At 33.0% G+C, this 16,304-nt stretch overlaps 1 protein-coding gene across 3 annotated transcripts in view; it reads right to left on the bottom strand.

Moving 5' to 3' along the window:
- The window catches only part of LOC148626328 (patatin-like phospholipase domain-containing protein 7), a 112,725-nt gene that overhangs the window by 76,362 nt on the left and 20,059 nt on the right, over positions 1-16,304 (bottom strand). For all 3 annotated transcript variants that reach the window (XM_088570210.1, XM_088570208.1, XM_088570209.1), the window contains 6 exons: positions 15,698-15,857; positions 14,150-14,230; positions 13,743-13,804; positions 13,023-13,089; positions 12,440-12,520; positions 11,542-11,668 (listed from right to left, as the gene is read on the bottom strand). In XM_088570210.1, the coding sequence (XP_088426336.1) occupies positions 11,542-11,668; positions 12,440-12,520; positions 13,023-13,089; positions 13,743-13,804; positions 14,150-14,230; positions 15,698-15,857 (578 nt within the window). The remainder of the gene's footprint in view (positions 1-11,541; positions 11,669-12,439; positions 12,521-13,022; positions 13,090-13,742; positions 13,805-14,149; positions 14,231-15,697; positions 15,858-16,304) is intronic.

The raw sequence follows: 16,304 nt of genomic DNA, 5'->3' as shown, positions 1-16,304 counted from the left end.
AGCCCCTGTCTATAGAAACCCAAACTAGTTCATGGTGAAGTGCCTTTACTAATGTAACTCATACAGGTCCAGTTTAGCCCCTGTCTATAGAAACCCAAACTAGTTTATGGTGAAGTGCCTTTACTAATGTAACTTATACAGGTCCAGTTTAGCCCCCGTCTATAGGAACCCAAACTAGTTTATGCATGTCAGCTGTAATAATTTTTTTTCTTCATTCCAAAGCAATACAGCTTATAGAAATGCATATCAAACAATACATATTTACATACACCAGTGGTCAAATATCTTTAGCATAACACAATATTAAATATATAACATAATAATAAGCAGAGAATGATAATATTCTAGGAAGTACAAATTTTATCAGCAAGATGTAAATATTTTCCTAAATTATTAAGTTCCTTGACATTATGTGTAGACAGTAGTTGCACAAGTTTAAAACATGATGGTTTTTTTTCCAATAATAAACTTAAATATATTTTTTCCTTATATTTTTCACGCTGTAGTATAGTGGTATTCATCCTCAATTGATTGTTTTTCACACATATTACAGTATCTATATTGTCAATATACGTTATAAAATCTACCAGTTTCTATATTCAAATTATGTGCAGATATATATATGATTTATAAATATAGTTAACTAGATGGTCCAAATAAAACTGTATAACATTACATTCATAAACATATTTATACAATTGGTGTTTTACTGACTCTTCAAAAAAAAGAATTCATTTCACTCGCACAAAATTATCTACAGCTCTTTGTTTAAATTCTGATAAAAATACATCCATATTTTTAAATCCTTGATATAACCACACATCAATAAAACCATATTTATACAAAATTTCTCTAATATTGCATAACCAATTTTGCTGATCAGTAGGGATTTTATTAGCCCTTTCAAAAATGCAATTATCAGTACACATTCTCTTGAACCAAAATTTCAACATTTTACAATATCTATCAATGTATAATGGATGTCCACCTAATTCACTGTATATCATACAGTTGACAGAAGTTTTTCTAACGTTCAAAATACGTTTAATAAGTTTTAAATGAACCCTTTCAATATCATCAACTTTATGGTAGCCCCAGACTTCACAAGCATAGTTTAATATACTGCATACATGTGTCAAACAATGATGATAACGTTTCGCAATTAAAATTATCATCATATACTTAACTAAGCAAACTAAAATAGCTTTCTTTCCTTGGTTTGCCAACATTTTTAGCATGTTTGTAAATCTACCATTATAATAAACAGTTCACCAAGATATACAAATTCATTACACACATCTATTTCTTCCCATTTAAAAACCATTTTTCATTTTCTCTCAATATACCTTTGTTTCTAAAAACAATCCTTGTTTTCATAACATTATATATAATCCGTACTCTTTGGAATAAGTATCAACACAATTAATCATCTTTTGTAAGTCACCAATATTTTTGCTAAAAAGAACTGTATTGTCTGCATACATAAATAAATACAAGTTTAAAATTTTTAATTCATCTGAATTACAACACTGATTGATATGTTCAATTTCCAAGTCATTGACATATAAGTCCATTTAAGTAGCCACTTGTCTACAGAAAGCTACACTACCCTAGCTTTTGCAAATTAATGATACAGGCCCATTGTGTAAACATTTTCTTCAGACCCACATGTAGATGACAATATATCTATCTAGTCTTTTCCAAACTACCAGTATGCATAAACAAGTGGTACAAGTATCGCATTGCATATCCTGGAGCTGGTGTACATCAAAACAAGGATATAAATTTATAGTGCTTTTTCTTTTTGCCTCTTTAGTAACTAATGTTTTGTCAAAAGATATGAACAATGACTTATGAAATAGAGCAAACATCACACTAAAAGATGACAAACTTTTTGGTAAGACAATTGAACATTATAACATAAAAATGTTCCACTGAAAAGGCTGTCTTGATGAGTACAAATTGAAAGTGAAAGTAGAGAAAATACCTATTTATAGTTCAAGACTACTTCTCAGTCCATTCTTAGTAGAATCATCCTATTTTTTTTTTTGTGGGAAATTAATTTTTCATATGTCCTTAGAAATCAATTTACATATTTTTTTTTAAACATCCTAAAAATATGCACTTCACTAAAGAAGTCTATGGTAAAATCAATACAATACTGAGACCATATATATTGTTGTATCCTACATGAAGACCACACAATGTAATCATGGTGTTTCCCCTTTATACAGGTGAACTTTTGTCCTTTAAAATATGTTGACTCTTCATGGTAATGATGCAGTTATTTTAGAGGACATGCTGTTATGGTGCTGTCTATAAACAGATCTTATATAGACTCCATTATACACATGGTTCCTTGATAGAACATTGTGACCTTGACACCTAAATTAAAGACTCCAATCAGAACATGGAGCCCTAACTTTTCTCCAAACAGAACATGGAGTATTAATTTTTCTCTGTACAGAACATGGAGCTCCACTTTTCTCAAAGTAGAACATGGAGTTCTATTTTTTTCACCAGTAAGAACATGAAGTCCTAATTTTTGTACAAAGCAAACAAAAACTTATAGGTTTTTGGATGTTTTTCATGTCAATGTTAATAGTACCCTTGTACTAAATAAGAGATATGAATTCTCTATTTTATAATAACTAGTCTAATTTAATATGTGTTAATAGTTGTTACTAAAAAAGACCTTGTAAAGTGTATATGCTGCTTAACATGTAAACAGATTTTCCTGGTTGAAAGTGTTTTGTAAATATGCATGTTATTTGTTTTGTTTTTATGAGACATGTATTTGTTTATTTAGTTACAAAGATTTGTATGAGTGTTGATCAATAAGTAGAGAACATACAAACATGGTCTTGAAATCCACTCAGATTATTGATTTATGTTTATTCAGAATTTTTTTAAACCACATAAATCTCTAAATAACATTACTGTAAACATGCCTGTGTCCTATTTGCAATCCCAGGATAAATTTCTATATAAGTCATGTTCCCCAAACTAAGTGGGGAAACATATGGTTTTTGTTCTAATTATTATAATTCTTCTTTCCATCCTAACTTAGTCCACAAAGGATTTTAGGTTGAACTATACAGATATGATTGAGATGCATTGTTTCGTGCACATGGTTCATCTGGTACATGAAAAAAATAATAATGGTGAAACTTGGTGAAAACATTGATTGTGGGTAGTAAAGCATTTGTATATAAATAGTTGCAATACTTGTGAAGTTGACGAGGTGTAAATTGCACACTTTAAGCTACCTGGAAAGATTCAGGTCCTCGTTGGGCTGGGTTCTCTCATAAGTTGCACCTGAGCTAGCAGTTTCCAAAAAGGCAAAATTTCGCACAAACTTGAAGAATTAAAATCGTGAAAAAAATGATTTTTTCACAAAACCACACCTACTTTCCTTTCATGCAGTTTTAAAGTGCCTGATATTTAAAAGAAACCTGTCTTTTAGAAGTTAATTTTCCAATTTTTTGTTTTTTTATTTAATTTGCTAATATTGTCAGAGATTTCTTGTACTCGTAATCAGTACTTAATATTTGCATATGATTTGCATATATATGTAGTTATACGCCACATAATGTGCAGACCCTGTATTTTCTGTCCCTGAAATTCTTCCTGCACTTTGTAGGTTTTTTTTCGATATTGACTTTTCACTAAGTCCTTCTGTTTCACAGCTTGTTTACACCAAAACAATGCTCAATGATAAACTAAACAGTATATGTTTTTGCCCAACCTTGTTTTAAAACTTAAATTTCCAATTTGATTTTAACCTTTTGGTTACTTTTTACCACCTTAATTTTAAGCTATTAACTATGTCATAATCCCAGGAAGGCTATACTGTATCTATTATAGATACAAAAATATATTGTTATAGTATTGCACATTGAATTTATTGGAATGAGAATTTGTGTTTATTAATGATGTGAAGGTACATACAGTAGATTAGAATCCCACTTCTGAAGTATGTTGGGTTAGAAAATGTAATCTTTGAAAATGAAAAAAATGTTTTTATTTGAAATACACCTTTTGTAAAAAGTAGATATGTATTTCAGGTTCCCATTTTATTTTTTTTTTTTTTTTTCGACCAACTGACCTGATTCCTTCCAGTAAAAAATCTGTAAACCAATAAATTAAAAAAAACTGTGGCCTAAGATGGGAAAAAAATCATAAAAAATGGGTGAAAAATGTACAGACTTAGACTTGATATTTAGTTCAAAAATACGTCACCACACATTTTTGCTAAAACAAATACTTTGAAACCCGTTTTTACATCAATATCTCTTTGCATCACATAAGATCTTGATGTATAATTTATTGAAGAGTAATCAGGGGAACCAAGGTTATAGCGGTAATCAAGGGAACCAAGGTTATAGCGGTAATCAAGAGAACCAAGGTTCTAGCGGTAATCAAAAGAATGCAATCCAGGGACCAGACATGGAAAACAGACATTCACAACAAAGAACATGAAGTAACTAAATCATACATACAACGTAACAAAAGCAAATGAGCAACTGGAACTCCACTAAAAACTGGAAGCATGGACCAGGTGCACCGGTAGGGTAAGAGTCCTCTGCTTTTCTAGAAACACCTGCCAAGTTGCTCATAAAAAGTCAAGTCCAGGGTAGACGTACGAGAAAGGAAAATTATGTCACGTTGAACAAATCAGTTTTCATGGCGCAGATGGATACACTGGAAAGTTCCATGAATTCATGATGACGACCATAAAACTTCTTGTAGCAACATAACCCTGTTCCAGAAACCTAATAGATTAAACTCTGAAAACTGAACTGTTATGAACCTTATAACAGCCAATCAACAAGTTCTTGATAATGCCTATTACAAACCCTCAAACTTGAGGCTCTAGAGAATCTGAATCACTCACCTGGTCAATAACAGTTTTTACACACTTAAGCATAGAGCCAGTTCATTATAGCTAACAACCAGTGGTTTGGAATCCAAATTTGGATGCAGTACAGCACAAAATTTGAAATTCAGTTAATAAATAAGTCGATTTTTCAGGTTTGGTCCCTTTGACCCCTTATAACTTGAAAACCTTAAGAGATATCTGAAATTTGATTGAATTTGCATTAACCCAAAAAAATTCCGAAATGGACCAAAAATTAAAGTCAATTTTTTGGGGATTGGCCAAATTGTGTACCCCTTTTACTCCAAAATGACTAAAAAGATAAGCAAACTCTGTAAAAAAAATAAAACAGAATTTCAAAAGGAACATACTACATTTAAATCATAGCTAGAGTCTCTAAAGCGCCTGAATCCCCCACCTGGAGAACTTTAAACCATGTGGTCCACTGCCTGCCATCTTGTTTAATCAAGTTGAACCAAAATTTTATCAGTTGTTAAAGTTGTCCCTTTTATCATTTCTGCCAAGTTAGGTCACTATTGGCTCAGTAAAAGGAAAGATATATACATAGGCCAAAATGTGTTTCCCCACAGGGTTTCAATGGCAACTTTGAGTAGTTGCAGCCACCCACTGAGCCCTATGAGTCACACAAAAAGTAATTTATTTATAGAAAGCATTGAGATCATTAACCCTCTTAGGTTTCAAGGCATTGGCACCTGTGGTTTCAGAGAAGTTGATCATTGAAAATTGACCAATCAGAGGATTAAAAGGCCCCTGGCGGCCATCTTTTTAAATTAAGTGGAACCAAAATTCTATCTGATGTTGAAGTTGACCCTTTTTTATTTTTTCTGCCAAGTTTGGTTACTATTGGCTTAATAAAAGATATAGGCCAAAATGTGTTTCCCCATAGGATTTCGAAGGCAACTTCGAGTGGCTGCAGCCACCCAATGACCCAGCTGAGTCAATCAACAAAATAAAAAAAAAACACCATGCACAAATTGATGAATATTTTCTGAGGAGCATTCATGCTAAGTTTTGCTTCAATCCATCCAGTAGTTTTCAAGGAGTAGATTTTCGAAGTTTGAAATGTAAAATTTGGGTAAAAATCCACTTAGGACATATAACACATTTATCTGTCAACCCATCTTTCTGAAAATTTCATCATAGGTCCATCTCATCATGTTGAAAAATTTTACTCCCCCCAAACAATTTTAGCTAAACTCAATTGTTCTTGAACTTTTTTACGGGTAGTGGTAACGATTCAAAGTTCGCCAGGCACTGACGCTGACCTTCACATACAGATTTCTTTTTCTGCATGTCTAAAAAGTCTTTGACTCCTTGTCTGTCAACATTTAATACAGCATTATTTGCCTCCTCTTGTGGTATTTCTTCAAATTCCGCATTTTGTAACAACCTGTCAATATCCCGTTTAGCCATTTCTTTAAGCAGACGACAACAGTGCAATAAATTTTAAAACGTATTCGGAACGTCTCCGAATTTTTCCAGATATGTATGAAAGTTTGCGTGCAAATACCGGGATATATTGCATGCTTTGTTTTCTATTGATTTGAATAGGAAAATATTTATTACTCAAACCTCTGTTTAAGAGATGTCAAGTCTTACTGCGGCTATTTTATAATATTGCACCATGGTTCATCGTTACTCAAGTATGGTACTTGATTTTGTTATTGTTTTTATTTTCAAAGGATAAGTGTGAGAATATTGGAAATGCTCCAAATTCATTATAATCTTTTGCAGAATTATTACTTCACTAATATTTTCAAAATAAATATTTAAATTTGTTCTATTTATCGAAACAATACGTAAATGGTGAATACATATTATAACTTTTTGAACACATCAACGAAGGGGAGAGGTAACAAAAAAGTAATACATGTACTGGTGGTCGGAACAAAATAATTAAGTTCTAATTAAATTATCCTTGCCGTAGAAAACGATAGTCATCAGTTTGAAAAGTAAGAACATACAAGGAAATTTAAACTTTATTATTCTTATTTCCAGGATTCATTTTTCCACTTACAATTTGGAGTTACTGTGCTTTGAACGCATATGTTATAATGATTACGTAAGCTGTTTGAAACAAAATAAATATTTGTCATGCAATTAAATATGCATTCATGGATTCATTTGAAGCTTTGAATAAAAATAGTGAATGTTTCTGATTAAAAGCAGCTAAGAAATTACCCTTGAGCACAAGGCAATCATACTCCATTATCACATTTTCATTATATAAATCATGATTGTTGGATTACTTTAGAAAAATCTTTATCCATATTCTTTTTTCAGATCAGTTTTATAAAACAAATGCACTAATTACGGTAAGAACTGTTGTTTTAAACGTGTGCACCAATTTTCAAAGAGAGAGGTGATATTCAATAACCAAATCAGACAAAGACACCACTAACCAGGGAAACCTCAAATCCTTTCGAAACTTTGTCAAATAGTACTGCCCCCGGTTTCTGAAAAATATGGAGCTTTCAGTTTGTGTGTATTTAAAACGGTTTAAGAAATTTTCCCAAAATTAGTTTTTCCGCTACGGGGCAGATAACTCTGGAATGACAAATGATCATGTTTCTCAGGGTGAATTCCAAAGTCTTATCTCAGATTGCAAAAGATGGTCAAAATCTTGTCTCGATATGATTTAATGAGAAGTGGGGAAATTGGGCAGCAGAAAAAAAAATAAAGAATAATAACAATCAGAAGAAATACAAGAAGGTCTTTCCATTGAAATGGGAAAGACCTTAAATAGTGAAAAAATGTAGAAACAAGAGGCTCCCAAGAGAATGAATTGCTCACCTGGTTTTTCAAGGGCAAAAAATTCAACAAGGAGCTGTCCAACAATTTTGACTCAAGAAGACTTTGGCAGTAGTTATCATAAGGATCATTTCATCAATTAAAAGTTTCTATCTATTATAGTTTCAAGACATTGGCTGAAAACTGCAGGGGCTGCTCTGGCTTCCAAAATTCTGTCACTGGAAAAATCACCAGCTGCCAAATTTTTTCACCTATTTTCAGAAATTAGAGCTAAATTGGGTACCCAAAAAGAATTATTACAATTTTTAAAAATATGATGGTATTAAGTCTATTGATGAGTTACCTTTGTCAATTCATCAACATAATCCCTTCATTCATGACATGCATGTACCCAAGATTGCATGTATAAAGCAGGTTTTTATCTCTAGTCTTAGTCAGGATCTAAAACTATTAGTCACTTTCCTATGCAAAATAATAAAGTACTACACCAGAAACAGGCGTCAAATTTTTATCAAGGACTTTATATTACTATGCTCATATAGTCCCTGATTTTAAAACATGTTAACCTTTGTCTTTTGAGGTCTAATTAAATTTATCTTAAAATATAATGTTTTTTAGATCATAAATTTCAAACAAACTAGATTCTTTTTTCAAGTAATAAAATTTCTAGCAAACTACCAAGGACCACTAATTTTGCCCCTTTTTAATAATCTTTTGTTCTCTTATACTCCTGCTGGATATCTCAGTTTTTGTTTCATTAGATTTTCAGAATCCCCATTCTATTTTTTACTGATTTTCCCACCAAAAAACCACATGGCTAAAGTGTAAACAAATATCATCCATTTTCTTCTATCAATTCTTGCATTTCAAAGTGTTTAAGACACTTCCTGATGGGAGAATCATTGTTAATTCTGTTATAAGGAAAATCTGTTTCTGAATGTATCATGGTTTAAAAGGGCTGTGAAGCATGTACGTAGCCACGTGCACATGGCCATGATTGTTTACCTTTGACCAGATGATGAGAGTTTTGATTGGCTCAATAATACATTTACATCTGATTTACACCTCCCAAGAGGATATTGTGAGTCACAGTCATCAGGTCTGATTACCCTTGATTGGCTTCAGTCTTCAATTGGTTATGGTCAATTAACTCTGGTATCAACACAATTATTTAATTGGAAAGAATATCCATGGTAACAAACTTTCTGTCAATTTTAACTCTTGTCATGCGGCATCTGGACCTGTTTGGGAATGGCCCTGGTTCCCCTTTATTGGTTCTGGCAGTGTTAATCTTAGTTTAGGAAAGCACAATTTGTGTCCACCTGCAAGCAGCGTGACCATGCTTTAAAATGAGGCTAACTGATATAGAATTTGTTAAAAAAATAATGACATGAAAGCTGAAAGAAAAAGGTCATGAGCTTCCGCTTAGGGAGAAGGGTTAATTTCTCAGCCCCTCGCCAGAGCAGATTTATTCTTTAGTGCTTTATTTTGCCTGGAATCTAAATAAGAATGATATCTGTCACCACTATTTCTATGTCAATCCTTTGTATTAATTACTTCCGGTTTTAAGCCAAACAGAGGCAAAAAACTGGGAAAAAATCCTCATTTTTTCACATGAGTGACCCTTCAAGGGACTCCTGATCCCCCACTTGTGACTGTAATGAACCATATTCAGCTTCAGTAGCCTTCATGGGGTACAGACTGTAGGATGAATGTCCTTTTGTACCTGTTTTGTTCCTGTTGAACCCCACATGTAGCAAAAAATGCCCAGAAATGGACAAAAATGACCATTTTCGAGTGAGACCCATTTTACCATATTGGCCCACCCATCCTTCCATGACCTCCTCACCCAATCCACCCCCCTGAGAACACCTATCTTTAATTTACATGTATTATCAGCATCAGTATCATTGTGCAACTAATTTGCATATAAGCTGCATAAGTTTGCAAAATATTAAAATCTAGACTTTCTTTCAGAAATGCTTAGCACAACAAGGATTAATTTACAAAACCTAGGCATCAAGAAAATCACCAACTTATTATTTTTATCACCAGATCAAATAGAAAATTGCAAATTGCAACATTGGCAAAGCCCAGCATGATCCCTGACCTGTATACAAAAAATTCAGAACATCATTTTTCATCTTTCAAGGGCAAAAACTCTTACAAGGAGTCTTCTTACAACTTTGATCCCTTCAGAGACTTTTGTAGGCCTTAAAATAAGGATCATTTCAGCAATTGAAAGAATTTGGCTAAACCTAACAGTTTTGGAGATATAATATGCGAAAAACTTCTGACTGACCTCTATGTTTTATTTAAGTGAAGGCAGTTATGTTTTTTGATTGATCAAAAATCCCAACATCAGTTCTATGCAGGATACCCTAAGGAACATTCACACTAAGTTTGATTCCAATTGGTCAAGTAGTGACAGATGAGAAGAGTTGGAAAATTTGTTAATGACGCAACAACGACAGATGCCAAATGATGGCAATAGCTGCAAGATGGCTTGACAGATATTACGAATATTTGACCACAGATAGATCTCATCATGATGAACACATTTATTGTGATAGCATTTGGCTAAATCTAACAGTTTTAGAGATAAATGTGAAAAACTTCCGTTTGACCCCTATGTTCAATTTTTAATAACAGTGGCCATATTATTAAGCAAATAAAAAATCCCCATGTCAATTCTATAGAGGATACCCAAAGGAACATTTGACAAAATTTACCCCTACAACGCTATTGACAGACAATGATGAGTGATGGATGAAAAGTGATAGCAATAGTTCACATGGCCTTCGGTTAGGTGAGCTAAATATATCAACCATAAACTTAACCCATTTTCCACCTTTTAGCCCCTTATTTCAACTAAAGTTCCAAAAAAACAATAGGGCCCTTCACCATATCCCTTGGAACAATGTGTTAAAATTTCAAAACAATTGGATACGTTTTACTCAAGTTACCGCAAATAAATTGAAAGTTAATGGATGACAACATTGATGACAAAGACAAGATGATGACAGGGTGATACCATTACATGACTGAATAAAAATGCTACATCTAGAAAATGTAAAAAAAAAATGTTTAAAAAATTGCTCTAAATAAAAAGCAAATCAGAAATGTTTGGCTATGTGTAGATGATTTCCATCACCTTCCACTTTGAAGATCACCAAGGTTAAAGGAGTGATCCACTTTAAAGGGTAGCAGCAACTGAAGATCACCAAGGTTAAAGGAGTGATCCACCTTAAAGGGGAGCAGCAACTGAAGATCACCAAGGTTAAAGGAGTGATCCACATTAAAGTGGAACAGCAACTGAAGATCATCAAGATTAAAGGAATGATCCACCTTAAAGGGGAGCAGCAACTGAAGATCACCAAGGTTAAAGGAGTGATCCACTTTAAAGTGGAACAGCAACTGAAGATCACCAAGATTAAAGGAGTGATCCACCTTAAAGGGGAGCAGCAACTGAAGATCACCAAGGTTAAGGGAGTGATCCACTTTAAAGGGGAACATCAACTGAAGATCACCAAGGTTAAGGGAGTGATCCACTTTAAAGAGGAACATCAACTGAAGATCACCAAGGTTAAAGGGAGTGATCCACTTTAAAGGGGAACAGCAACTGAAGATCACCAAGGTTAAGGGTGTGATCCACTTTAAAGGGGAGCAGAAACTGAAGATCACCAAAGTTAAGGGAGTGATCCACTTTAAAGGGGAGCAGCAACTGAAGATCACCAAAGTTAAGGGAGTGATCCACCTTAAAGGGGAGCATCAACTGAAGATCATCAAGGTTAAGGGAGTGATATGTTTGACTTGACTAGTTTTGAAATCACTTTGTAAAGAGCATACACTCTTTGACACAAGATCAATAAAATGTAAATAAAACCTACGATCAGAAGATGACTTGTCAACATCTGATGGGGCTGGTATGGAACTTTTCTGTTTGCGAGGGCTTGGAGGTAGATTACCAGGAGTACTTATACTAGCTATTGACAGCAAAGTAGGTGTATTAGATTTCTGTAAAAGAAATACAAGTGTTATCTAAGCTAAAAAATGTACTGGAGAGATATCACATGTAAAGAATTTGTTATTGGAAGCTTTCTTAGGTTGTCACTAAAGTTCTACTGTTTAGCTAACATTATATTTTGTTATAAACTTAAGTGCATATGATTTCACAATATAACTAAGAAATTTAAATAGTATAAAATTTTTCAATAACACCAAACATTTGTTGACAAGTTTCTCCAATCAAAGCAATGACACAGTATCTTTTCAAGATTTCCCAGGGAAACAAGTTTGATATTTTTATTCATGTTCTCCATGACTGACTGCCTGTGACACTGCATTGTGTACTTACACGAAATTAATTATATTAAAAATATATAACAAAACGATATCATAAGTAGAGAAAATAAACTGAATATTAGTTCATTTTGACAGGAAATCTTGTGTAATTCAACTCACGTATTGGCATCATGAACACACTAACAACCACATAATTGTCAGTCTATCTCATTGTGTGGAATAATTACATTTCAAATGTTTTTCTCCTTCTATTTCCATTTCATTTTAGAAATAACATAGAAAAGAGGGCAATACACACTAATCAATAAAAGTAGTCCACTTAATAGTGTGTACTGCCTATATAAACAGCAAGTAGATGTGTTTCATTGACTCTTGACACATCATTTGTAAAGATGATTACCCAATGAGATTAGCATATTCTAATGATTTGTACAGTAAATGTAATTTATAAATAAAGGCCAATCAGAGTTTAACTACACTTACTGATTTTAATAGTTCTGAACTAAGTCCAAGATAGTTGTGTAAAGCTGTGAATGTGACTCTCTGTAACCTTATCATAATAATCTACAATATAATAAATGGATTATTATACAAGCTTATGATCTTATACATGTATATACAAAGCCATGGAAACCAAATGCTATTAAGAATTTAAGAAAAACAGTTAATTATATAGACAGCAGCGATTTATTGATTGTTTCTTGTAACAATTCATAATGTGAAGTAAATTCAGTAATTTCACTCATGTTGAAAATGGCAATAAATTACAGAGAAAATCCATATAATAAATATGATATTCAGTTGGTTATCATGACTAACCATCATATAATTATGCATGCCAAGAATGCTTACAGATTTAACTGGTGTGCAGAACAACTTCCATGCACATGTTAATCTGGATTTTCTTCCACACTTATGAATCACAATTTCCAATTAATTATCCTACAATTCTGACATATGATGAAGATGTTTAAACCCATGAACAAGGCAAAACAACCGCAGAAGGCAGTTTTCTCAGAATCTGATGAAGAATTCTTGCCAGATGTTAAGGATAGTAAGCATTTACCTGAACAACTCTGACAAGAGATTCTGGGAATCTATCAAATAATGCTTGAAATGCTATGGCTGGTAATCTGAAAATAAATATATTCAAAAAGTGTAAAATACTAAAATAAAAAAATTCACATGTGCAATACATTGTGTGAACATCAGGATAACATTACCTTAAAGCTGTATGTTTGAACAGTGTTCAGTTCAGGATAAAATTTCCTTAAATATTATACATGCCTATCAAGAAATATTATTGAGCCAGATGCATTGCACACAGGAGTCAATTATATCATGCCAAAGCCCCATTTCAAGTTTAAAATAGTACAAATTCAAGAAATTGTTGCAAGGTTTATATTATGCAAGGAGATATGGTCAATAATCAGAACTCATGTTATGGAACTTTTCATTGCAGCAGGATTTTTCTCAATATCTCATTTTTATCTTGCAAAAATAATTCCATTAATTTATGAATTTACAGGAATAACACAACAAAGTCAATGTCAATTTACAAAACAATGTACTGTGAAAGTACTATTGTTTGTGGGGTACCAATTTTCGTTGTTTTTGTGGGTAGGCCCAACAAAAAGGAGAATCCCATTGAATTGTATACTGAAAACCCCAAAAACTACGAATTAAAGAATCCACCAACTTGTGTTTCTTCCTTAATCCACAAAAATTGGTATCCATGAATTAAGATACTTTCACAGAATATTCAACTGTTGTAAGTCAAACTCACCTTAGAACAACTGTGTCTACAGAAGCTTTGGCTGTGACTGTTTTGTAGGGTTGGACATGTCCCTATAGCATTATTTTTTACATCAAGGTTAAAAAACATGTGAAATATTTCATGACATGGTGGATGCAACATGTATGTAGTATTTGGTGAATTATTAAGTTTGAAATTCAAATGAGACTTTCAAATTCCAAGGTTAAATACAAGAAAAAAAAAAAAGAAATTTTATGATGTTTACTGACAACAATTAATCAAATTAGAGCTTAAATACTTGATAAATTTCAGTAAGTAAAATGTTTTTTTTTTATTTATTTTTCTTGGTGTGTTTCTTATCCAATTATTTGAATGACCTTCCTCTGTAGTCTGATAAAATGCTTCATAATAAAGTTTTATCTACTACTGTAACTTACTGTCAAGACATCCAGTATACTAAGTAAACTATGTAAACTTTCCCCTGTAGTAACATATTTTACTAAACAATCAGTGCCATCCTAAAGTAAGAATAAATAAAGAAAATAGATTACTTGATACATGTACATGTGGATACCAGATTTTTTTTTTAAAAGAAATCTAACATTAATGAATTACTATACAGATAACTTGCAAGATACATAGACATAAGCATAGGGCTTTGTCACATGACCCTGTGATTTCACCAAGAATCAGAGAATGCAGATCTGATTGCAATACACTGAGTTCAGTTTGTGAGGTATGATCTTATCCAAGCTAGCACTGATCCTGATATTCCATAAGAATGTTCCAGACATTGGAAAATTTGGTGGTAAATAACATCAAAGAGTGATCAAGGGAACCAAGGTTATAGCGGTAATCAAAAGAATGTAATCCAGGGACAAAGACCAGACATGAAAACAGACATACACAAAAAAGAACATAAAGTAACTAAAACCATACATACAAAGTAACAAAAGTAAATGAGCAACTTGGACTCCACTAACAACTGGGAGCATGGACCAGGTGCACCGGTAGGGTAAGCGTCCTCTGCTTTTCTAGAAACACCCGCCGAGTTGCTCATAAAAAGTCCAGTCCAGGGTACACAAACGAGGAAAGGATAACTATGCCCGTTGAATAAATCAGTTTTCATGGTGCTGATGGATACACCATAACGATCCACTATCAAAAGCAGCTGATAGGCCTAACATGACTAGAATGGTACAACAGCTGTTGTCTACTACTATGGTAATGTCATGATGAACTCATCGGATAGTTTTTAAAAATGTTTTTATCCAAGTCCGGTTTCTTCAAAAGTGGCCTCACAATGGCCTCCTTAAAAGACGTAGGAACTTGTTCCTCAGAAAAAGATGAATTGATGAATTGCAATTATCCCATGTACTGTGTTGTCTAAAGAGGATTTGGTAATAAATCCTATTTACATGACTTTACTGGATTTTTGAATAATTTTACAGACTTCGTCAGTTGACGCTGGTGTAAATTCACTAAGCTGAACTCCCCTGAATTCTGTATCTGCTCTAAGTGCATTAAATTTCCAGTATTACTAGAAGTGCACAGGTTATTTCTGATTGTTTCTAATTTGCCTATGAAAAAATTGCCAAACATGTTTGCAAGTTGAAGTTTGCTTTCATGGGCAGGCAGAAATGTGATCATGGCTAATCAATATTGTTTACAATTTACATTTTGAAGAACTGCTGTACTACTTTAAATAGTTCTGTAAATTTGCACTTCAAATTAATCGTAAACTGAAGTTCGATATCACTGGAATGTCTACCACAATTTCTGGTGCAAGAGAAATTACGTAAATTGAAGAACTTCACATACTGTGTGGGAGCTGCCAACAAGCGCATCGACCGCCATAATCCAATACAAATACAATACCATACTTCCACTTAAGTTACATAAACTATTGTTTTAATTCACATTAAAATATATCCAATAAGCTATTAAGGGAATATATAGAAAGAATGAAGAGTTGTGTATCTAACCTGTTCTTTAATGGTAACCTTAAGTCTGCCACTCTGTACAACATAAATACTGTCATCCTGGTCACCAATTTTAAACAAATAAGATCCGGCTGAAATAGTCTTTGTTTCCATGTGTTTGACTAACTCTAAAAATAACGGCTTTTCAAAGTGACCAAATACTCTGAAAGTAGAAATAATTTCTTAAGGACATTTGTATTGTAGCATATTTTACTGCAACTACAATAAAGACTAGAACACGTATGTACAGGTCAGCAAAAATAAATAACAAACAACAGAACAATATAAGGACAATAACTGGATCTTTATAACTAAAGAGTTAACCCACTGAAAAAGTCTTAAGTGTTAGATAAAGAAATTAGTTTTAAGTGTTATGTACTGTTTTTTTTTTTTTTTTGTCGTTTTTTTGGGGGGAGAGGGTTGTTATTAACATGTTTATCCATAACTGCCTGTTTTTTCTAGGATTCTTTCTATACTGGCAAAATCTACTTAAAAAACAGACATGATTTTCCCAAGCCAATAAAAAAACCGACATGATTTTACCAAGCCAATAAAAATAACAGACATGATTTTACCAAGCCAATAAAAGAAAACAGACTTGATTTTACCA

The sequence above is a fragment of the Perna viridis genome, chromosome 2 (genome assembly GCF_037379345.1).
Source record: "Perna viridis isolate PV_CMFRI_1.1 ecotype Kerala chromosome 2, ASM3737934v1, whole genome shotgun sequence".
Taxonomy (NCBI): Eukaryota; Metazoa; Mollusca; class Bivalvia; order Mytilida; family Mytilidae; genus Perna; species Perna viridis.
The sequence above is the reverse complement of the archived record's forward strand: the minus strand, read 5'-3'. Positions and strand labels throughout refer to the sequence as shown.